Raw genomic sequence first — 25,912 nt, 5'->3', positions numbered from 1 at the left:
TCTTCTTCGTTTCAAAAATAGTTTCCGCTTTTTAAGCCATTTCTGCGTGTTTAGTTAGAACTAAGTGGCGCAAGTGTGAAAATGGCAGCGTATTCACATAATGTGCTTCCACTCATCTTGGTTTACAGATTGTACAGTGGATGGTGGTTTGATAGATAGTCGGCACATGTAAGTGTCTAACCATCAAGAACAGTAAAATCGGCAAACCGAAATGGGCTGAAAGCAGTTCATCAGAATACGTTGCCATTTTCATACGTGTTGGCATTTTGTTCTAACTAAACATTCAAAACTACCTTACAAAGAAAACACCAGTTGTCGAACGAAGAAGAGGTCTAAATGAACAGCACCCCATTTCGGAAAACGCCGCATTCGTATTGATCCGCTGTGGCTAATGACGACAGTAAGCATCATTTTCCAGTTTTAGCTGTTCTTCGTATGCGAGCTGCGAGCCTTTATTTCCTGCCAGACTCTCTTGGTCTCATTCTTCGGGTCTTCTGACACAGCCCGGCCCCCTTCGATCCCCCCCCCCCGCCCCCCCCCCCCCCCCCCCTCCCACTCTACCATCGTATATTGTGTTCTTCTTCCAGCTTAAAACCACAGGAGTTATCTGTTTTCACCATTCGTCTAAATTTATTCCCCTGAGGTATTGAGTTCCTTAAGATCTCTATCACCTTCTTGGAACAGTCGCAATCTTTCGGCCTTTGGCCTTACCAAATACCAGATTATCTTTGTTAGACGATCATCGGCCGTTCTCATTAATCACTAATGTTACTGATTGTATCATTCTTTGCAGTACCTCATCTGATCTCAAGCATACCTACGTGCCCATTAATCCATATGTGGCCTTAAAACCTTCGTTGATACACTGCGTTCTCTTTTGACTAATTTATTGACTAGTCATCGTCTATTAATAGCCAAAGTCTCCGTAGCATATACTCCTAGTGGTTTCACAACCATACCGTAGTGTCTTAACTTGACTCCATTGCTCAGCTCCTTCTTGTTATAGAAGTTTTTCCTCACTGCATGTGCTTTGCACAATTTTAAGATTCTAAAATTATTCGCTTTGTGTTCCAAGCCGCGCTGTTGCAATACTTCTCCTAGGTATCTAAATTTTTTCACACAATTCAACTTCCCTCGGTTCAAAATCATCCATTCAGGTCCATCGGTTATGTTTGTCAAGCATTTTTTGTCTTCCCAAAGAAGACCAGTAACTCTACGTTCTCAGCTATCCCTCTCAATCGATCACTCTCTATGATTTTCGCGTTAATAAACACAAATTATGATTTTTTAATGTTGGTTATACATTTCGTATAAAATTACGAACATGAACATTTATACACTCCTGGAAATGGAAAAAAGAACACATTGACACCGGTGTGTCAGACCCACCATACTTGCTCCGGACACTGCGAGAGGGCTGTACAAGCAATGATCACACGCACGGCACAGCGGACACACCAGGAACCGCGGTGTTGGCCGTCGAATGGCGTTAGCTGCGCAGCATTTGTGCACCGCCGCCGTCAGTGTCAGCCAGTTTGCCGTGGCATACGGAGCTCCATCGCAGTCTTTAACACTGGTAGCATGCCGCGACAGCGTGGACGTGAACCGTATGTGCAGTTGACGGACTTTGAGCGAGGGCGTATAGTGGGCATGCGGGAGGCCGGGTGGACGTACCGCCGAATTGCTCAACACGTGGGGCGTGAGGTCTCCACAGTACATCGATGTTGTCGCCAGTGGTCGGCGGAAGGTGCACGTGCCCGTCGACCTGGGACCGGACCGCAGCGACGCACGGATGCACGCCAAGACCGTAGGATCCTACGCAGTGCCGTAGGGGACCGCACCGCCACTTCCCAGCAAATTAGGGACACTGTTGCTCCTGGGGTATCGGCGAGGACCATTCGCAACCGTCTCCATGAAGCTGGGCTACGGTCCCGCACACCGTTAGGCCGTCTTCCGCTCACGCCCCAACATCGTGCAGCCCGCCTCCAGTGGTGTCGCGACAGGCGTGAATGGAGGGACGAATGGAGACGTGTCGTCTTCAGCGATGAGAGTCGCTTCTGCCTTGGTGCCAATGATGGTCGTATGCGTGTTTGGCGCCGTGCAGGTGAGCGCCACAATCAGGACTGCATACGACCGAGGCACACAGGGCCAACACCCGGCATCATGGTGTGGGGAGCGATCTCCTACACTGGCCGTACACCACTGGTGATCGTCGAGGGGACACTGAATAGTGCACGGTACATCCAAACCGTCATCGAACCCATCGTTCTACCATTCCTAGACCGGCAAGGGAACTTGCTGTTCCAACAGGACAATGCACGTCCGCATGTATCCCGTGCCACCCAACGTACTCTAGAAGGTGTAAGTCAACTACCCTGGCCAGCAAGATCTCCGGATCTGTCCCCCATTGAGCATGTTTGGGACTGGATGAAGCGTCGTCTCATGCGGTCTGCACGTCCAGCACGAACGCTGGTCCAACTGAGGCGCCAGGTGGAAATGGCATGGCAAGCCGTTCCACAGGACTACATCCAGCATCTCTACGATCGTCTCCATGGGAGAATAGCAGCCTGCATTGCTGCGAAAGGTGGATATACACTGTACTAGTGCCGACATTGTGCATGCTCTGTTGCCTGTGTCTATGTGCCTGTGGTTCTGTCACTGTGATCATGTGATGCATCTGACCCCAGGAATGTGTCAATAAAGTTTCCCCTTCCTGGGACAATGAATTCACGGTGTTCTTATTTCAATTTCTAGGAGTGTAGAAACTGATGGGTTCCTGTTAAGTAAGCCATTTTCTTGCTGATTTCCATTAATATGGTTGAGTTGTTTATGCCCTGTACAAAAAGTGACGACGTGGGGCGTTGGTGATTGTCTATTGTTGTGAATATCGTGCACTAGAAGACGGAGATGTCGAGAAACGGTTGGTGAAGCGATTTTAAAGCTGTGATAAGAGAAACATTCAGGTGTGTAGTCTGGGATGCAACTATGAATATTAAGTGAAACATTGAGATGGAGTTCAACATTAATGGTATTCAAGTTAGGACAATACACTACGTGATGAAAACTATCCGGACACCAGGCTGTAAATGACTTTAAGGTTCGAGGCGCCCTCCATCGGTAATGCTGGAATTCAATATGGTGTTGGCCCACCCTTAGCCTTGATGACAGCTGCCACTCTTGCAGGCGTACGTTCAATCAGGTGCTGGAAGGTTTCTTGGATAATGGCAGCACATAGCTCATGGAGTGCTGCACTGAGCAGAAGCATCGATGTCTGTTGGTGAGGCCTGGAGCAAAGTCGGCGTTCCAAAACATCCCAAAGGTGTTCTATAGGATTCGGATCAGGACTCTGTGCAGGCCAGTCCATTACAGGGATGTTATTCTCGTGTAACCACTCCGCTACAGGCCATTCATTATGAACAGGTGCTCGATCGTGTTGAAAGAGGCAATCACCATCCACGAATTGCGTTTCAACAGTGGGAAGCAAGAAGGTGCTTAAAACATAAATATAAGCCCGTGCTGTGATAGTGCTACCCAAAACAACAAGGGATGCAAGACCTCTCCATGAAAAACACGGCCACACCATTACACCACCGCCTCCGAATTTTAATGTTGGCAGTACACACACTGGTAGATGACGTTAACCGGGCATTCGCCATACCCACACCCTGGCATCGGATCGCCACATTGTGTACTCCACACAACGTTTTTCCACTGTTCAATCGTCCAATGTTTCCGCTCCTGGACCATGAAATCCAAGTTTTCTCACCTCCCGCCTAACTGTGATAGTACTTGCAGTGGATCCTGATGCAGTTTGGAATTTCTGCGTGATGCTCTGGATAGATGTCTGCCTATTACACATTACGACCCTCTTCAACTGTCGGTGGTCTCTGTCAGTCAAGAGACGAGGTCGACCTAAACGCTTTTGTGTTGTACGTGTCCCTTCACGTTTCCACTTCACTATCACTTCTGAAACAGTGGACCTAGGGATGTTTAGCAATTTGGAAATCTCGCTTACAGACATATGAAACAAGTGACACCCAATCGCCTGATCACGTTCGAAGTCCGTGAGTTCCTCGGAGTGCCCTATTCTGCTCTCTCAAGATGTCTAATGACTGCTGAGGTCGCTGATACGAAGTATCTGGCAGTAGGTGGCAGGACAAAGCACCTAATATGAAAAACGTATGTTTTTGGGGTGTCCGGATACTTTTGATCACAAAGTGTAGTTCTCAATAAAGGCAGGATGTGCTACATGTTGTAGACTAGGTAAACAAGGGAACTTGGATGAAATTTTCTTAGCAAATACCCGTAACACTTGTAATAATAAGGTTAAGAAATGAATTAAAATTTACGCAGCGGTGTACTAGGGGTGGTAATAGGAGAACAGAGAATATTATTCACGTAGTTTAGCACTTATGAATGTTTTGGTAAGGAATGAGGAGGTTCTGCGCAGAATCGTAGAGGGAAGGAATATGTGGAAAACACTGATAAGGAGAAGGGACAGGATGATAGGATATCTATTAAGACATGAGGGAATGACTTCTATGGTACTAGAGGGAGCTGTAGAGGGCAAAAACTGTAGAGGAAGACAGACATCCAGCAAATAATTGAGGACGTAGGTTGCAATTGCTACTCTGAGATGAAGAGGTTATCACAGGAGAGGAATTGGTGGCGGGTCGCAGCTGCAACTAGTTGCTTAGTGAAATATTTGGTTATTTTCATTACTACTTCAGGACGATTTCAGACTCAATTTCCGATGCTTAAGTAATGACTCTAAAAACCACGCACTTGACAATGGAGTTTGCTTCACTGTATTAGAAGATACAATACGCTTAATTTAAGAAGTGCTAGTTGATATGCAAGTTATATGTAATGTTCGAATTATTGACTGAATGTTTGGAAAAAATATGTCTTCACTTATATGCAACATATAATGGAGCTCGAAACCCCTAGAAAGTTCCTCCTTCGTGTATTTCCACATGTCTATTGGAGATGAGTTCTGTCACTGTTCTGCTCGGCTTTTACTAATTGATAACGGAGTTGCTTTGATTGATTGTGAAAAGCTTTTTCTTGATTTCAGTTTGAATGACTTAGAACTATGTGCAGACTTAGGTCTTGCTTTTGTTTTTTAACCTCTGTAGCTGATCGTCTTCTTACCGATGCCCCTAAGTTGACAGATCTGATTTACAGCGGTAGACAGCATCCTGTCATGGCAGTCATGGCACGTCCTGTCTCGTTCAGAGTTACGTTCACTTGAAGAAAGTCATTATTACCGCCAAGAACTGCTGATAAAATTCCCTTATATAACACCCAGCTTCGTTCCGTCTCCTCTTCCCCGCTCTCTATCCATCTCCTCATCCCCGTATCTGTCCATCTCCTATGAGCCCCTGCCTGTACACCTCCTCCTCTCCCTTCTCTTTCAATCTGTTCCTCCCCTCCATTTCCTCTCCCCCCTCCTTCTCTCTATCTATCTTCTCCTCCGTCCCTCTCTGTCTGTCCAACTACTTATAGTCCCTTCCCTCTACACATTATCACCCTTACTCCAATAAGAGGTTGTCGGTTCTTATCCCCACAGAATTTCTTTCTAGATAATAAGTAGACTGCGTAACAGGTTTGGTTGACATCGATCCAGTGGTTTAGGAGGAACTTTTTTACCCGTGGCTATTACCGCTTATGCACAAGTCACACATATTTAACATATGTCACACATATTTGTACGTACATTTCGCTTGTATCTATAGCGTATTTCACCTGAAATTTCTTTTTTTGCTGCTTAGTGTTTATGACGTCATATCTCCTAAACTTTTTGTCGCACAATGAAAAATGTTTGCTAGTGTGGTCAGTGCTATATGCGACTACTGTCTGCAAACTGTATCGCGAATACAGTTAGTAGTTGAGAAGTAATATATTAAAATGTTAAGCCTGATGCGGCGCTTTTGCCGCACGAACAGCGAAAATGTAGTAAGCCAGAAACTTTTTTCTTTCAACGTTTTATGGAGTCTGACAGGGAAACATTTTTCGTGAAGGTTTGAAATTATGTGTAAAGGCTGTTCAAAGTCACCAAGTCTCTTTATCACCTAACGGATGAACAAAGTCTGGTATACACCGAAACGCCAAAGAAACTTATATAGGCGTGCGTATTCAAATACTGAGACGCGTAAACAGGCAGAATACGGCGCTACGGTCGGCTAGGGTATGGCGCAGTTGTTACATCGATTACTGTCCGCGCCTCGTGATCTAGTCGCTAGCGTTGCCGCCTCTGGATCGCGGTGTCCCGGGTACGATTCCCGGCCGGGCTGGGGATATTCTCTGCCCGGGGATAAAGTGTTTATGTTGTCCTCATCATTTCATCATCGTCATTCGAGACACTGACTAGACTGTACTCTGTAAAAACTGCATTGTGTACAAATTGCGACTGAGTTTAAGTACTTCAGTCATGACCACGCAGTTGAGCGCCCCACAAACCAAACATCATCATCATCACCGGTTACTGCTGCTACAATGGCAGGTTAGCAAGATTTAAGTGAGTTTGAACGTAGTGTTATATTTGGGGCTCCAGCGATGGGACACTGGATCTCCGAGGTAGCGAACGTACGACAATTTCATGAGTGTACCGTAAGTACCAAGAATCCGGTAAAACATCAAATCACCGACATCGCTGCGGCCGGAAAAAGATCGTGCAAGAACGGCACCAACGACGACTGAAGAGAATCGTTCAACGTGACAGAAGTGCAACCCTTCCGCAAACTGCTGCAGATTTCAGTGCTGGGCCATCCACGAGGGTCAGAGTGCGAACCATTCAGGGAAACATCATTGATATGGGCTTTCGGAGTCGAAGGCCCACTCCTGTACCCTTGATGACTGCACGACACAAAGCTTTACGCCCCTCCTTGGCCCGTCAAATCCGACACCGGGCTATAGGTGACTGGAAAAACGTTGTTTGGTTGGACGAGTATCGTTTCAAATTGTATCGAGCTGATGGACGTGTGTGTACGGGTATGGGGACAACCCCATGAATCCATGGACCTGCATGACACCAGGGGACTGTTCAAGCTGGTGGAGGCTATTTAATGTGGGGCGCGTGCAGTTGGAGTGATATGGAACCCCTGATACGTCTAGATACTACTCTGACAGGTGACACGTACGTAGGCATAGTGTTTGATGTCCTGCATCCATTCATGTCTACTGTGCATTTCGGTGCACTTGGACAATTTCAGCAGGATAATACGACACACCACACGTGCAGAATTGCTACAGAGAGGGTCCAGGAACACTATTCTGAGTTTAAACACCTCCACTGACCATCGAACTTCCCAGATATGAACATTATTTAGCATATCTGGGAGGTCTTACAATGTGCTGTTCATAAGAGATCTCCACACCCTCGTACTCTTACGGATTTATGGACAGTCCTCCAGGATTCACGGTGTCAGTTCCCTCCGGCACTACTTCAGACATTAGTCGAGTCCTTGCCACGTGGGGTTGTGGCACTTCTGCCTGCTCGCGGGGATCCTACAGGATATAGGCAGGTGTGCCAGTTTCTGTGGCTCTTCAGTGTATTCGAAAGTGAGAAGTGACTAATTTATGGATTATATTATCTCACGGTAATGATTTTGTTTCACCAGTATGATGCTATAAAAGCTATTATGAAGCTGATGATGTTTCCTAAAACGAAACTGCTTGTTAAATAATGAAACCTGATCAGCAGCTCATGAAGGTAATCATGACTTTCTTGAAATACGAGCTGTGGGTGACCACCTACTGAAAACTACAGCTACCTGTTTTGTGCGAGCGGAGTTTCAGCAGACAGAGGCAGCCTATCCTGCGGCTCAAAAACTGAAAATGGGTCGAAATGTGTGAGGAAAGCATATGGATGCTTCGTTAAGTTACTGGTTGCAGTTATTTTTAACTATAGCCTAATTTGAAACACCAAGAATTTGGGGTTTGGGAAAAGGGAAAGAGGACTGAGGCTTAATCTGAATATCATTTTAACTAGCCGTAAAGTAATCGTCTGTGTCGCTGAGTCTTAAAAAAAAATTCTTTATTGCAATAATAATAATAGTTATACAAGCGTAACCCACTTCCTTAAATGATTAGTAGGTCTTAATTTTATCCAAACATTAATTGCAGCTAGATACAGATTTGATTAAATTGTGAGCTACAACTAGATAACAATGGGCAACTAATTTGTCTATTATTATTAATATTAAATTTATATTACCTACGCTTAACTAAATTCCATTGCGTGCAGCGTCACAATTGTGTCAGTAGTTTATAAACCTACTTTTTAGAGCCTTGCCCATCGAGCTAATCCCGATAGGCGTGCCTCTGGCACGAGGGCAGGCCAAGGATGTTATTCCTAAATAACTAATTTCCTAATCTAAGTCCTACTAACTAGTTCTAACCTAAGTCAATTCCGATGCTTTGTCCTGTATCGGTGATGTTGTACCTCACTCCCCCAAATCGTGTACGAGGCGGATTCTAGACTATGAGGAAAGTCGGCCAGTCAACGCACAGGCGGTATGGGAATAGGGCGAAAAATTCAGTATTTCGTGTGTCTCAAATTGTTAAGTTAGTTTATGTCCCTCAGGCATTCCTTTAACACTTTTTTGTGATACCTCATCTACCAATTGGTTAAGAGTTTGAAAAGTGTCTTCTTGTCTTAGCAAGTGGCTTTTGTCATGGTCATGTAATTGGTCACGTAATGTGGATGCTGCATCATTGAAAAGGGGGCACTCATAGACCACATGATCGGGGGTACGCTCTGATTCACCATATTCACACGCGGGTGTGGCCATTTTCCCTAACCGACATAAATATGTCGGGTATGGCCCATGATCAGTGAGAAAATGGATCATCCCTCGAGTAGGCTCAAAGTATCTCATCTCCAGTCGTTCCCTGACGCTAGGAAAAAATTCAAAAGTTCTACGCCCAATTTCTTCAGCTTCCAATAATTCTTGCCACAGTTGCTCACCCCTATCCTCAACCCCAATGCCTAATATCTCTCCTGTCTTCGCCGTATTCCCTTTCTTAATGTTGATGTCCTGGGGGCAGAGCCCCATTATGACTAACAAGGCTCCCCCCGGAGATGTTCTATAGGCCCCTACTACAGATCTCAGTATCATATTTCTCTAAACCCTTCTCACTGTCACACAGCCCTGGTGAGCCTGTGTGCCCAGACTCTTGAGCCGTAACCCACTATTGATGTTAGAATACTGTTGTGATATAGTTTTATGAGATGAGGGGGAAGATGAAATCTTTTGTGTCCGATGGAGATGAGATTTTTTTGTGTTTGAAGGGCTTTCTGGGTTACGGTGACAATGTGTTTCCCGAAGTTCCACCTTTCGTCAATGATGATTCACAAGTACCGTGTCTCACGTCCCCGAAGAACCAGTGAGCTCTCAGTTCTCACAGTTAGGTTTCTAATTAATTGTCCTTTTAGTAATAGGTAAGTTGACTTACTTGGTGATATTTTCATTTTGTTGTTTTGGCACCATAGTTGCAGTTTCTTCATGGCTCTTTCTATTTTGGGCAGTATGTCCTCGCGACTACAGCCGCCAACCTACAGGAGAAGGTCATGTTCGTAGGCTATCACCCCTAGTACTTCTTCACTTTGTTGTAAAGTATCCAATAACGGCTTCATGTGGACTTCCCAAAACAGGGGGCCTAATACGGAACCCTGGGGGCATCCCTTTGTTACTGATTTTCCAATTCTCCCGCTAGGGGATGATAGCCACACCTCCCGATCCTGACAATAACTCCTCAGGCAGCCATATAGCGCCCTGGACACTCTTTCTCCCGCAAGGAGGAGAAGAGCGAAGGCCACCACAGGCTGTGGAAGGCGCCACTGATGTCAACCATGATGCCCACCACGTACTTTTGCGGGGTCGAGCCACAGACCTCGGCCACCAGGGCGATTGCATCAGATGCCGATCGCCCAGGCCTGACGCCGAACTGCCTGCTGCTCATCCCACACAGTACTCGGTGTGCAGCCAGTCTGTCAGCTAGTAGTTTTTCTAATATCTTCTCAAGTATGTCCAGCAAACATATGGGTCTATATGATTTTGTTTCTGTTGGGTCTTTATCGGGTCCTTTTCTGATGATCACAACATTCGCTGTCTTCCAGATCTTCGGGAACTTCCGTTGTCTGAGGCATTCGTTATACAGGTGAGTGAGTGGTGTAGTTAGCTGGTGAGCTAGGAATTGCACCACCTCCGCTACAATGCCGTCTGTCCCGGGAGATTTACCCCTCTTCAGTGAAAAAGGGTAGACTGCCGTGTTATTGTTGCATTCTCCGAGTTCATCATGTCGTAGCTGCCGCTTTCCTTCAGATTCCCCATCCCCGATATCGTCAGGCAGCAGGGACTGGAGGAGGACCTCCGCAGTCTCCTGCCAGGATTCCGTCATCCTGTCCCCATGCCTGACTGTCGACAATTCCATAGGAGAGCGGATCTTTCCTCTGACTAATTTGTATGGTGTGCCCCAGGGGTCTAATGCCAATTGATTCTGAACAAAGCTCTCCCAGCTTCTTATCCTTACGGCTTTTAGTTCCTTTTGGAACCTAAGTTTAGCCTCCCGATACTGCAGCAGCCACCTTTGCCGTTCCAGACAGGCGACACTGCGCTGGTATCGCCTCCTCAACCTTCTGACAGATCGATGTGTATCCTCAAGTTCAGGCGACCATGGTGAGGGAGAGGCCGCCATGGCCTTCGTCGTCCGCAGCTCGTGGTCGTGCGGTAGCGTTCTCGCTTCCCGCGCCCCGGTTCCCGGGATCGATTCCCGGCGGGGTCAGGGATTTTCTCTGCCTCGTGATGAAAGGGTGTTGTGTGATGTCCTCAGGTTAGTTAGGTTTAAGTAGTTCTAAGTTCTAGGGGACTGATGACCATAGATGTTAAGTCCCATTGTGCTCAGAGCCATTTGAACCATTTTTTGGGCTTCGTCCTAGTCGGTACGGCTGCTTTCACCGCTCTAGTTATTGCGCTCACCAGTTCCTGTGTTCTCTCAAATACACTCCTGGAAATTGAAATAAGAACACCGTGAATTCATTGTCCCAGGAAGGGGAAACTTTATTGACACATTCCTGGGGTCAGATACATCACATGATCACGCTGACAGAACCACAGGCACATAGACACAGGCAACAGAGCATGCACAATGTCGGCACTAGTACAGTGTATATCCACCTTTCGCAGCAATGCAGGCTGCTATTCTCCCATGGAGACGATCGTAGAGATGCTGGATGTAGTCCTGTGGAACGGCTTGCCATGCCATTTCCACCTGGCGCCTCAGTTGGACCAGCGCTCGTGTTGGACGTGCAGACCGCGTGAGACGACGCTTCATCCAGTCCCAAACATGCTCAATGGGGGACAGATCCGGAGATCTTGCTGGCCAGGGTAGTTGACTTACACCTTCTAGAGCACGTTGGGTGGCACGGGATACATGCGGACGTGCATTGTCCTGTTGGAACAGCAAGTTCCCTTGCCGGTCTAGGAATGGGAGAACGATGGGTTCGATGACGGTTTGGATGTACCGTGCACTATTCAGTGTCCCCTCGACGATCACCAGTGGTGTACGGCCAGTGTAGGATGTCGCTCCCCACACCATGATGCCGGGTGTTGGCCCTGTGTGCCTCGGTCGTATGCAGTCCTGATTGTGGCGCTCACCTGCACGGCGCCAAACACGCATACGACCATCATTGGCACCAAGGCAGAAGCGACTCTCATCGCTGAAGACGACACGTCTCCATTCGTCCCTCCATTCACGCCTGACGCGACACCACTGGAGGCGGGCTGCACGATTTTGGGGCGTGAGCGGAAGACGGCCTAACGGTGTGCGGGACCGTAGCCCAGCTTCTTGGAGGCGGTTGCGAATGGTCCTCGCCGATACCCCAGGAGCAACAGTGTCCCTAATTTGCTGGGAAGTGGCGGTGCGGTCCCCTACGGCACTGCGTAGGATCCTACGGTCTTGGCGTGCATCCGTGCGTCGCTGCGGTCTGGTCCCAGGTCGACGGGCACGTGCACCTTCCACCGACCACTGGCGACAACATCGATGTACTGTGGAGACCTCACGCCCCACGTGTTGAGCAATTCGGCGGTACGTCCACCCGGCCTCCCGCATGCCCACTATACGCCCTCGCTCAAAGTCCGTCAACTGCACATACGGTTCACGTCCACGCTGTCGCGGCATGCTACCAGTGTTAAAGACTGCGATGGAGCTCCGTATGCCACGGCAAACTGGCTGACTCTGACGGCGGCGGTGCACAAATGCTGCGCAGCTAGCGCCATTCGACGGCCAACACCGCGGTTCCTGGTGTGTCCGCTGTGCCGTGCGTGTGATCATTGCTTGTACAGCCCTCTCGCAGTGTCCGGAGCAAGTATGGTGGGTCTGACACACCGGTGTCAATGTGTTCTTTTTTCCATTTCCAGGAGTGTATGTCTATGTCCCGGTGTCTGTCACCCTCTGGCGAGGCAGGAATGTCGCACTCCCTCGCTAAGCGTTCCTAGTCAGTCCTTTTATAGTTAAATTCCACCTCCCACCCTATGGCCCAGCCGGACACTCTATAACCCAAGGTGATGTTATAAGATTGTGGTCGCTAGGAGTGGCATTTTCTTCGACTTTTCACTGTTGGATGATATTATATACGTTTGGTGTTACTAGGGTTACATCAATGTTTTTGCTTGGTTCTCCTCCCGCAGCGTAGGTACGAGGGTTGCCGGGCTTGTTTGCCACCACTAGTTGCGAGTCTTTAGCATTGAAAGGGAAATTGGAAGGCAGGGTGACAGCAGGGACTCGGGGCCGGAAGTGACGGAGTCGGGTTGCCGGCAGGCTGTTCGCGGTGAAGCGGTGCGCGCGGTGCCAGGCGGGCATCTCGGCCAGCGAGCTGGTGATGCGCGCCCGCGACCTCGTCTACCACGTGCACTGCTTCACGTGCGCGTCGTGCGGCGTGCCGCTCGCCAAGGGCGACCACTTCGGCATGCGCGACGAGCTCGTCTACTGCCGGCCGCACTACGAGCTGCTCTACAGCCAGGACGCGGCCGGCGCGCCCTACTGCGACCTCGAGGCCGCCTTCCGGGCCGGCGCCGGCGCCGCCCCCTGCGGGGCGCCGGCGTCGCCGGGGGCGGGGGGCGGCGGAGGCTGTCCGGCGGCGGGCGCCGTGCCGCCGGCCGTCGTGGCGGCCGGGGGCGGAGGGGGCGGCTCGGTGCCCGGCGGCGCCATCGGCGTGGGCGTCGGCGTGGGCGCCGGCAGCCCCGGGCCCGCCACCATCTTCTTCGGCGGCGCGGCGGGGGCGGCTGCGGCGGCCGCGGCGGCGGCGGCTGCGGCGGCGGCGGCGGCCGTGGGCACCGGCGTGCAGAAGGGCCGCCCGCGCAAGAGGAAGCTGCCCTCCGCCGTCGAGCCGCAGGACATGCCCGTGGGCCTGCGCATCCCCGCCGCCGCGCTCGGTGAGTCCAGCCTCAAGTACGTCCCTTCAAGTCTCGAGCACTGCGTTAACATTGATAAACATACTAACATAGCACTTAACCATATGTACAGAAACGTTTACATATATACATATTTGGTAGGCTGTATGCACATCTGAACCTTTAAAATATATTTAAAACAATAAGGAACTAGTCTATAAGTTTTTTATTTGTAACGTGTTTCGGATATTGCGTCCCATCATCAGGTGTAAATTATCGTGTTAAGCACAGGTGCGTCGCTACTAGGAGATTACCGACGGTGCAATATCTACATTTTTTTTTGTATTTATGTCGTCGATTACAGAGTGCTTTTGGTGGATTAGTTGGAAGAATTTACCACCCCACCTTCAGTAATGTGTGATGGAAGTCACAAACATAAAACGTTATACATATTCCAACATTTTAAATTCATAGGTGCAATTTTTCTGACCTAAACATCGGAAGCGCCTGCTGATAACGGAGCATAGCCTCTGAGAAGCGTTGCAAATTATAAACAATACATTTACTGAGTAGTTACGTTCTTATTTTCATTTGTGTCTTAATAGATAAGTGTTTCTGAAGCGTTATACATTACCGTGTAATGTGAGTATTGTTTTATGTATTAATTTATGATAGGTCGCTTTTTATGACAACAATGGACCGTTACGTAGAGAACTGTGTAATTTTCATGGTGCTCTTTTTTTCCTGTTACTTTTTTTCTACTCTCAACATTGAATTAAGTTTGCATTTACCGTATCACTGTTTTTCCTTGTCTTTGTTTCTTTCTGTCACGAGGGCGTCCTTATGTGAAAAATCTGATGCAATTTTGCAGTAAACGAAGTTTATTAACATTGTTTATCTTTAATCTTGGTATCTACGTATCTGTTTTTCAACATAGTTAACCTGGAGACGAACGCACTTGTCCCAGCGGGAGACAAGTTTATTGACGCGGTTACTGAAAATGTCTGACTTTGTTGAAGGAGCAATAACCTCACCTGTGCTTCCGCTGGTCGATCACTATCAAAGTAAGGTTGTCGAAGGTGTTCACCAAATTTAGGAACAGATGAAACTCGAATGGACCCTATTAGGGACTGTATGGAGGATGATCGATGACAATGAACACAAGGTGTCGGATTGGTGCAGCTGTCGCAGCGATAGTGTGTGGTCTGGCGTTGTCTTGCTTAACGGAGGGTGTTCCACATGTCGACGAACTCTTCGAATTCGACACTCGTTTACGGCACGCTGTCTCTTACGCACGAACATACTTACGTTACACGCAACAATTCAGAGACCTGGAGCGGCAGAAGGCTGCAAATATTTGGACATGATGACTAAAGATATTGAATGTTAACAAAGTTTATTTTATTTAAAAAGCTTTACAGTTTTAACATAAAAAATTCGAAGGCATTACTTTTCAGCACGCCTTCGTACTACGCTCTTATACACTCATGCTCATAAATGAAGGATAATTGCAGAATATGGTGCCACACAACGTGGCACTACACAAAACTGGCGCTAATAGCATAGACATATAGGGAACACACACGACACAGATCTGTAAGTCCACGGTATTGGTGATAAGTTGAGAAAACCGTCCCGAAACACATGTGCTGCAAAACGCCACTGTTTACTGCGCATGTACCCCGACATCAATATAGGATATGATCACCATGCACAACGGGTTAGCATACTCTGGATCAGGTGGTCTAGCAGCTGCTGGGGTATAGCCTCCCATTCTTGTGCCAGTGCCTGTCGGAGCTCCTGAAGTGTCCTAGGGGTTTGAAGACGTGCAGCGATACGTCGACCGAGAGCATCCCAGACGTGCTCGATGGGGTTTAGGTCTGGAGAACAGGCAGGCCACTCCATTCACCTGATATCTTCTGTTTCAAGGTACTCCTCCACGGTGGCAGCTCGGTGGGGCCGTGCGTTATCATCCATCAGGAGGAAGGTGGGACCCACTGCACCCCTGAAAAGGTGGACATACTGGTGCAAAATGACGTCCCGATATACCTGACCTGTTACAGTTCTTCTGTCAAAGACATGCAGGGGTGTACGTGCACCAATCATAGTCCCACCCCACACCCTCAATCAACGACCTCCATACAGGTCCCTTTCAAGGACATTAGGGGGTTGGTTCACGCCAGATGAAAACCCGGCGAGAATCACTGTTGAGACTGTACCGGGACTCGTCCAAGAACACAACCTGGAACCACTATTCTAATGACCATGTGCACCTGGTATCCGGGCGAACAAACCATGTCTGTTCAGTCGTCTGTAGACTGTGTCTGGACACAGCTGTTCCAGTGGCTGCGGTAAGGTCCCGAGCGAGGCTACCTGCAGTACTGCGTGGCCGTCTGCGGGCATTGATGGTGAGATATCGTTCTTCTTGTGGTGTTGTACACTGTGGACGTCCCGTACTGTAGCCCCCGGACACGTTTCCTGTCTGCTGGAATCGTTGCCATTATCTTGAGATCACACTTTGTGGCACACGGAGGGCCCGTACTGCGACCTACTGTGTTTGACCAGCCTCCAGTTCAAAAATGGCTCTGATCACTATGTGACTTAACTTCTGAGGTCATCAGTCGCCTAGAACTTAGAACTAATTAAACCTAACTAACCTAAGGACATCACACACATCCATGCCCGAGGCTGGATTCGAACCTGCGACCGTAGCGGTCGCTCGGCTCCAGACTGTAGCGCCTAGAACCGCACGGCCACTCCGGCCGGCAGCCTCCAGTCGCCCTAGTAATCTACCACTCATAACGACATCAGTATGTGTTCTTTGAGTCATTTCCAACACACAGTCACCATTAGCACGTCTTATAACGTCTGCACACTTACTCGCTGCACCTTACTCTGACATGCGCCAACACACCTCTGCGGATGTGGACTGCTGCCATCGCCACCGTGCGACGACCGCAGGTCAAATGCACTACATTGTCATACCCCGAGGTGATTTAAACCCACAAACTGCCCACCAGGGCGTTGTTTCACCACGTATCAGCAATATCCTTAATTTATGAGCATGAGTTTATTTAGATAGCTACCTATACGTTGTTCCACATGCAGGTTTCCTGTGGTATGTTTTTCCACTTTCAGTTGGGTCTTCCTTTACTGTGATAGAAAAAGAGCCACCGATTTTCATTATATCAAAGTGTCTTGAACCATTTTACAGTTACCTTTATACCTGTTGCTATTAGTACTGATAGAATGGCATATACCACTACTAGTACAATAACGAACAGTACAACTAAAACAGCTATAAAAAGTGAATATTGTGTCGTGGAGAATCCAGTGGTGTGATTATTGAAACAAAGAGGAGCTGCTGTTGTGGTGTATAGAGTAACACGCCGTTTGAAAGCGACGATATACCCGCATGCTGGCTGCTTTTGAAAAGTGTGAGGACCTAACACATGCAGTGTGCCTGTAGATATAAGGGACTGGTAAATGAAGCGTCAGTTTAAAGAGAGCAGAAAAATGCGACATAATGCTTGTAGCAGAAAGAAAAATATACCTGTAATAATTACATTGGATTAAATATCTTGGCTTACTGAAAAAGATAGGCAGGATTAATAGATTTTTATTTAATGCAATACAAGATGTGTACAAATAAGCTATATTTATAGATCGAAAGAGTCTGTTTTTAAGTTTACAAATACAAGCTATGAATTTAGTCTCCCCGCTCGTACGTAACATCGAACACACGAGGAATATTCTCCTGTGTAACTGTGTTCACCGCAGCTGTGATGCAGTTCGGTAGTATTGTTGTTAGAGACGCAATCTACAATTCCTCTTTTACAAACCTCCACAAGGAAAAGTCAACACGGCATGAACTAAGAGATCAATGGGCGACGATGCTTCCCGTCTTTGTAGAGACTTCCAGTTTCTTGAAACTGCTTAACGTAATTGCCTAATTCTCTCTTAGTTTGCCGTCGACTGCCGAATCAGAGATGAAATTCTCTGTACACTGAAATTACCGATTCACTTCTGCCGAACTCAGGAACGTAGAAAGCCGCGCGTTGCATAGTAACCATCTTGCAACTGACGCAATATGGCTCTCCGTTTACGCGATATCTCATGCTGTCGTAACCGCAAGTTTAAATGCTGTTCTTTTCAACGGTGTGTAGATTAATCATACCGAGTAAGGAGAGGTAATGCTATGGAACAATATGAAATTGGATGAACGCGCAAAATCAGTATTAGGAAAGGCGAGTGGGAAACTCGTTTGTTAGAAGTTTTTAGAATTTTGTTCTTGCTTTAAGAACGATAACATGGTGCAAGCAGGCTGTAAGCTATTTATTGTCAGTGCCATTACCTAATTTCGGCCGTCAGCCATTTTCAAGCACCATCGCATAACCGCTGCTTGTAGAAATTCGTTCAGCCTTACCACCTTTATGACAGTCCGTTGGTATTGGATCGTTTTTGCGAAGTTGAACGAATGCATTCGTTTCAACAAGAAATGTCTGAGGCAGAAATGATCGCAAGGTGCTTGAAAATGACCGACGGTCGAAATTAGCTAACAGCACGCTCAATAAATAGAAATGTGTGTGCGAATTCCTGAGGGACCAAACTGCTGAGGTCATCGCTCCCTAGACTTACACATTACTTAAACTAACTTATCCTAAGAACAACACACACACACACACATGCCCGAGGGAGGACTGGAACCTCCGCGCGGGAGGGGCAGCGCAATCCGTGACATGGCGCCTCAAACCGCGCGGCCTCAGTAAATAGCTCACAGCCTGCGTGGGTCATGTTTTCGTTCTTTGTTGGAAGTGTTCTTGGTAGGTGCAGTGCATCTATAACGTATGACGTCGGTTAACATAAACAGAAGATGCTCGATTAAGCTATGGAAGAGAGTTGACGTTGTCTTCGAGAAACAGTATTGGATGAAGGTTTCTTTATATTACTACCACCAGTCGCTCTTTGTTTTGTTCTTCAATTTTTATTACTCCATTGCCGGTTTTGAAACCGGTAATGGGATGATAAAAATTGAAGAACAAAACAAAAGGCGACTGGTTCCAGTAATTTCAAGAAATCTTTATTCATCAGTCACAGTGATACTCATCCATAATGGATAATAGTTTTAGTATTGGACAAACTGAGAGAATTAGTATTTGAGAACTAGGGTACAAAATTCTGCATCCATTGTTTTATATCCCGCGTACCGATCATGTAAATAAACATTAGGTCGGGTGCACAGATGTACAGATATTCATTTTTCCCTCGCGAACTTAGTTTCTTATCTGAAAATGATATACGCGCTAGGCTGAGTTCGGTTACGAAGTCAGCAATTTACCTTTTTTTGTTGAGTGACAAAGAGTGTTCCTTTTTATTGTAATAACAGTGGAGACTTTTTCTCTAGGACGTCACATCTGCAACTATGAAATTTTATGTGCTGAAGTAATACAAGTACCGGGGCTGGTGGATATCATTTTGAACAGTTGCTTTGAGCTTAGGCGGAGCTGGAACGCCCTATCCCGACAATGTTAAATTTAGTGACTTGGCTTCCCTGTATTTCAGGAACCACTGTAGCAATTGACATGAAAGTCTTACAGGACATTAAAATGTATGTTCTGAGTCCACTGAACTACAATAATTGCATTTCAGCCACTGTGTTCGGAAATACAATTTTTTAATTACACAGTTAAAATCTTGTATACTTTTTTGTACTCTATCCTAAATAATTTTAATTATACAAAACATTATGTTCTTCTTTTAGTTCAGTAGACTCAAGATATGTATGTTATTACATCCTGAAAATTTAAATACTCTACTCGAAGTTGTTTCTGAGATATGGGGAAAAATGCTTCAGAAAATTTACATTTTCAGTAACGGCTTCTAAAGTTTCAAAATACTGTAACTCACTTAAGATGTGCTTAATTTTTTATTTTTAATCACTCAGAAGCACCCTGCACCATGCTGTACATCATACTCTTGATCTTTTTCCAAGTTTTTGCTTATTTTCTTCTTTGCGGACTGCTTAGTGGCCAACTGTGCTGCATACTCTGCTTCATCAATGCGAACCTTGTCCATCCGTTCAAGTTCTCTCATGCAGTTTTCTCCAGGATTAATTCCCATATGCTGTAGCACTTTCGCCCTACCAATGTTTGCTTCATGAAAAGCAATAACAGCATCGCTGACCTCCACTTCAGTGTCTTCATTCCAACAAAAACATTTTTTGATAAGAGAGTCCATATAAGATAATCGAAGGAGTCATTGGAATTTTGAGTCTGACCATGCAGACACATTTACAGTAATTCAGGATTTGCCACGTCACTGTAAATAGGTTTTATAATATCCATGACTGCTGCTGGGATGGAATGTTTATGGCGTCATGAACTGTTTGAGTACTGGGAATTGCGGTAACTGCACAGTGAATCAGAGTCCAGAAGGGCAAAGGTGGTTTACTGGTTTTCCATCAGTTGACAGTCTGTGGACGAATGTAAGCCCATACTGCCTGCTTCATTTTCAACAAATCCTCTGTATTATTTCTAATGGTCATCCCGTAATACTACTGTGGTTCATCAGTCATTTTGTCTGTCAGCCTGCATCTTATGGTTTTGCCATCAGAAAGTTTCTTGTCTCTCAAAGTTTGTTTCAAGTTCCTCAACCTGGTGCTCATCCTCTTCTGGACATCACCGACATATTCCAGTTTTGTGGTAATCTTCTCACCATAAGGCTGAGCAGCTACTACACTTTTATATGCTTTTGAGTCTCCATCACCTTAATGTAACACACTCCCTTTTGATTCACAAATCGACTAGAAATTTCAGTAGCTGCAGAGGCCTCCATGCCACCTCTTGTTCCTTCATAATTTCTGTCACAGATATGCCCTTCTTCATTCCGTGATTTATACTTATAAGAATGTCTGGTTAAAATCTAGAAATCTATTACCTTTCCAGTATCCACATTGGCGACCGTAGCAACAGAGTTCTTAGAACCTAGCTGCGCTTCTGCCAAGTGCCACCAAAAGCTACTGGTATGTCAGTCATACCATCATTTATTTCAACAGCTTCGTTTGCAGCACTCTTCATTGGTTCACATGCAACAGATTCCACAGCAGCTCCAATAAATCTTGCATACTTGTCGATTTTACAAGTTGGGCGTGGCATCTTCATCGCGGCACACATTGTTTCAGCTGCAGTGGGTCCTTTGCCAATAGCTCTCAATCCACAAAACCACATGACATTTACTTCAGAATAATTTTCTTCACACTTATCAGAATTCCAAACTCAGAGTGTATTTACAATTGGCACAATTAATGATAAGTTTCCTGCCTAGTCCATTTGATACCTCACTGTCTTCATGCAACCTAACTGGCCCTCCACATATTTTACAACACACACATTCACTTAACACCCTTGTTCGGATCTGTAAATCTATCAGAATGTAACCTAAACTACCATTTACATTACTTCAGTTTTGAGAAAACTGTGTATCACAACGTTTTATTTTAACTTCGAATAACTAATGTGTGTTTCCCTAGATTCTGACGAGTTTGCCTGTATTTCATTGTCTGTAACTTCACATAGCACGTGTTGGACACATTGTTTCCCTTTATTCGAAAATCAATTACCATGAAACCCATGCTTTTTTAAAAACATTTCGTTTTGCCGTCATACTTTTACTTTTTGAGAGAGTTGCCAATCTGTTCATCACTTTTACTCGGAAAACCGTTAGAACTTCGACATACAACACGTGTTTATAGTATAAAACGATACGATACTGTTTTTGACAGTGCTACCAATACAAACACGTATTTTAACCTTTATAACACAGCGTCCACAGTCTTCTATCAAAAAATTTCCGATTTTATTAGATCTTGAAGTAACGTACATAAGAATTTTAACATTTTCAACCGGTGTAGATTATATTTAAAAAATAAATAAAGTACTTCCCACATGAGTTTATAAGTGGCATGTACATCATTTTATTCGGAAAATTGCAAATTTTATAATGAGATAAAAATCCGAAAACGTGAAAAAAATTGCTTTTCCGTTCTAACTCCTCTTAAGTTGTTGCTTTAAGAAGAAAGTTGAGTGTGTTCAAATAATGCTAATATCCATCATCTACCAGTTATTCTTAGCTCTTCTGTAGTCAGAATCCGCGATCCCCAATATAATAGCCGACCAGAGTGGCCGAGCGGTTCTAGGCGCTACAGTCTGGAGCTGCGCGACCACTACGGCCGCAGGTTAGAATCCTGCCTCGGGCATGGATATGTGTGATGTCCTTAGGTTAGTTAGGTTTAAGTAGTTCTAAGTTCTAGGGGACTGATGACCTCAGAAGTTAAGTCCCATAGTACTCAGAGCCATTTGAACCATTTGAACGCAATGTAATATTGACCACATGGATTTGGGGCACAGTGTGTATGTTTAGCATCGGGCACCGTAATATCTTACAGAATACATCTGTTATTCTGTTACGGAATGAATCAGTTTTAAAACTTGCTGTCAGATTGAAACTAAGTACCGGATCAAACCTGGTATCTGCATATAGTTTTAATCCGCCAGGAAATTTTAGAACAGCTCACAATCGTCTGCAGAGTGAAATGTTAATTCATCAACCAATCCCATTACCCCGCAACATCCTTTAGTTCCAGGAGCGCCGGTGCAATAAGGTATCCAGGAGATCTCCTTTGAAGTTCGTAAAGCAGGAGATGAGGTACTGACAGAGGTGAGGCTCTGTAGATCGGTCCTGAATCGTGCCTGGATAGCTCTTGGTGCTTGAAACGGTAGCTGTCTAGCAGTACCACAGGCTGTGGAATGCGTGTGGCTGGTGGTTCGAAGGGCACAAACGTATTGTAGCAGTAACACAATTTATAAACAACATCTTCTTCAGTAAACACGATTAAGTAAAACAATTTTTTAGCGTTCTGCTGTACTTTCGCACCGTGCAAAGTTTTGTAAACCAAGAGGAAAATGTTTGACGTGCCAGAGTGACGCTGAGCCAAAAAAATATGGACCGGCAGCGTACCTGCAGTGTCTGGCTTGGTGTCAGGACCTCATCCTCATGGTCGGCGAGCTCTTCACGTATCGCCCCTTGTCCCTAGAGAACAATATAGTGGGGCGCCTCGGCTCTCGTCCTGCGATCTGTCTAACTGTTGGTTCCAAAACCTCTTCTCATACATGCGAAAAACCTTCCATTACTTGCTCAGAAGTCTAATTACAATATAGAGAAGAAGATTAAAACATTGTCTCATCTTTACAGTCACTGTTGTTAATCTCGTAACTCGAATTAAAAGTAAGTAGATTTGTCTATCACTATCTCTCCTCCCGAACAGGCCATGAAGGCCCAAAGGTACCGACCGGCCGGCGTGTCATCCTCAGCTCAAAGGCATCACTGGATGCGGATATGGAGGGGCATGTGGTCAGCACACCGCTCTCCCGGTCGTATGTCAGTTTCCGAGACCGTAGCCGCTACTTCTCAATCAAATAGCTCCTCAGTTTGCCTCGCAAGGGCTGAGTGCACCCCGCTTGCCAACAGCACTCGGCAGACCGGATGGTCACCCATCCAAGTACTAGACCAACCTGACAGCGCTTAACTTCGGTGATCTGACGGGAACCGGTGTCACCACTGCGGCAAGGACGTTTTCTAGATTTGTCTATACGCGACTTAAATTGATGATGAATTGGATTTGTTTATTAAAATGAGAAATGTCACATCGAGAATGCCTTGACACTTTTCAATTGTCTGTGCACCCTAAGAGCAGACTTCTCAGGACCTAAGAACTTCCAGCATGGGTCTCAGGACCTAGACAACACTGACTGGCCCGTCCTTCGTGCACTTGACGCCACTATCCGTGTGTCGCGAGCCGCCAGTCTTTCAAGGCTCGCGCTGCAAGTCACGTCTATCGCTTTACAGCCCACAAGACTGCCCCCGGTTACAGGAGGCGCTGGCTGTGGATTCCTCCACCGATCCCAGCACCCTCTCGGCGCAGCTACAGAACTACTCTAGTGTTGGCGCCGTCTGCTGACCAGGGCAGGTCTGCAACTCTGCTGATAAATGATGGCAGATACTTTCCATACAGCAGCCCAGAGAACTCTCATAATCCCATCCAAGACTTCTTAATTGTCTACCTTTCATTAGCGATGATCTTAGGTCATTATCTATGTAGGATCCAAGCTCCTTTAACTGTCGACCTTTCACTGCCGTTAATCATATGTTGCTTGGATACAAGAACGGAAAGACCGAAATATGTCCACCTAATTCAGATTTTGTAATTTTATACAAAAATTTGAAGATTAAGAACTGCGCACAGGTACTTCAACGTGGAAAAATGAAAAATAAATAAAATAAATAAGAGAAGTGATCGGGAATCGGGTAACAAAGTACATATGCTCGTATTCCTAGAAATAGGACTAGAACTAGAAAGGAACATTAAAGAATTGTAACTAACAGACAGAAACTCTTGTAAGTATAAAATAGTAAATTCTAAAAGATTTCAGGGCAAAAAAAGACTAATGAGGAACAACATGAGCGAAACCCCATGTGTGAGACAGAAATGTGAAATCTATCTTAATCTGAGATTAATCGAAAATCAGGCAAACCCTTGAGACCGAGCGCTAAATTTAGTGTGAGCAACAGATTTACTACCGCTTTGATTTATTGCACCCAGAAAAGAACCTGAAGGTGGGAAATTGACGTATTATTGTCATTTAAAGGAACTGGTTACGATAATGAACTCGAGATTTAAATAACACTATGGTTTATTATCACATATGAATATTAATGGAGTAAAACACAGTTGTGATGACAAGAACGTTAGAATGATATTCCCTATTACACACATTGCTCACTAACGCTCTCAGTTGACAAACTTACTGAAAGAGGCGGTGTTGCATCAAATCTCTGATCTAACTCCGTGAGATAGGCACAGTAGCCTGACTATGATAATCACAGTGTTAGTCTGTCTGGGGTTACCACCCAAAGATCCTACAAAATTTAGGATGTGCTGATAAATGAGCCAGTGGCAGCTATCTTGTAACTGAGCTGCAACACACTCAGTTTCCCTAACATGCCAGAGCTGTAATCAATGCTTACCATCATCTTCTTATAACAGTGAGCAGAGAGTAAGCATAGCAACTCGGCGACTTGAGAATGAAGACGCAGTCTAGTCTCTATGCTTTCGCAGCTTTACCCTTCTGCGTCCACGCCTCCCAATCAACTCCCTCCGCTCTCATCTTCCCATCGACTCTCTCGAGCCTCGCCTTCCCATCGAATCTTTTTTTCACGTCTCTAAAACTAAGCTTGCTACTGTCTTTCCACCAACACTAAGTGTCCATCAGTCCTTTAAAAAGTTGCCAATGCCACCCAATGGCGTACCTGTTTCACAGGCAAGATTTCACGCCCAGAAAAATCTGAACCGCCAACAGGCCAATGAATCACATTTATTCCCCTCGTTTTTAAAAAGCTTGTTAGTGTGTGTCGCATCCACATGACGTCTCAACTAACATGCCAATCGGTGCTCATTCTGCCATCAGCGAGCCCCACGTTACAGGTCCCACTAAAATGTTAAAAGCTTGCTACGGGGCTAGTAGCCGACTCTGCTACAGCACCCATCCTCAAAGGAAGTCAGAGCTGTTTTTGAGCTCTTTAGGAACACCAGGAGAAGTGTGTTTTCAGAAGCATGTCATTTCACAAACTCCCAGCGCGTATCACTTACTGGGAGAGTTCCGTTTTTCGAACGAAGGACTTTTTATCTCGGCCACCAACTGACCATCATAAGTGGACAATGGCTTGTCCACCAGCGTTCCGTGGTCCCGGCGGAGGTTCGAGTCCTCCATCGGGCATGGGTGTGTGTGTTTGTCGTTAGGATAATTTAGGTTAAGTATTGCTTAGGGACTGATGACCTTATAAGTTGAACTAGCGTTCCGTCAGCCCGGGCCACTTTCATCACCTGTGCAGGATGTGGATATTCCACCTGCCACTCTTCCTCATATCTGGAAAAGGCTGGTGTGCCTCCTGGCTGATGCCAGTCACATTTTCACAGCACTTATCACTCCTAAAGGAAGCCTAGAAAGCAACTGAAAGTATCAAAATGGGTTCAAATGGCTCTGAGCACTATGGGACTCAACTTCTGAGGTCATTAGTCCCCTATAACTTAAAACTAGTTAAACCTAACTAACCTAAGGACATCACACACATCCATGCCCGAGGCAGGATTCGAACCTGCGACTGTAGTGAAAGTATCCAGCACCAAATTAAGTCTATAAGAAAATTAAGAAGAGGAAGTGAACTCACCACATCTCATCTCTTCAGAGGGCCATAGACACGGGTTCCCAGGTAGATGCCGTGTTTCTTGACTTCAGCAAGGCGTTTGATACAGTTCCCCACAGTCGTTTAATGAACAAGATAAGAGCATATGAACTACGAGACCAATTGTGTGATTGGACTGAAGAGTTCCTAGATAACAGAACGCAGCATGCCATTCTCAGTGGAGAGAAGTCTTCTGAAGTAAGAGTGATTTCAGGTGTGCT

General features: G+C 46.0%; 1 protein-coding gene across 1 annotated transcript in view; it reads left to right on the top strand.

The window, feature by feature from the left end:
* The window catches only part of LOC126260743 (LIM/homeobox protein Lhx2-like), a gene marked incomplete at its 3' end in the record, with an annotated part of 187,697 nt that overhangs the window by 5,645 nt on the left and 156,140 nt on the right, over nt 1–25,912 (top strand). Inside the window, exons 2-3 of the mRNA XM_049958082.1 lie at nt 12,823–13,096; nt 13,349–13,436. Of these exons, the coding sequence (XP_049814039.1) occupies nt 12,823–13,096; nt 13,349–13,436 (362 nt within the window). The remainder of the gene's footprint in view (nt 1–12,822; nt 13,097–13,348; nt 13,437–25,912) is intronic.

The sequence above is a fragment of the Schistocerca nitens genome, chromosome 5 (genome assembly GCF_023898315.1).
Source record: "Schistocerca nitens isolate TAMUIC-IGC-003100 chromosome 5, iqSchNite1.1, whole genome shotgun sequence".
NCBI classification, from domain to species: Eukaryota; Metazoa; Arthropoda; class Insecta; order Orthoptera; family Acrididae; genus Schistocerca; species Schistocerca nitens.
Note: the sequence above shows the minus strand (reverse complement) of the source record. Positions and strands in the feature narration are given on the sequence as shown.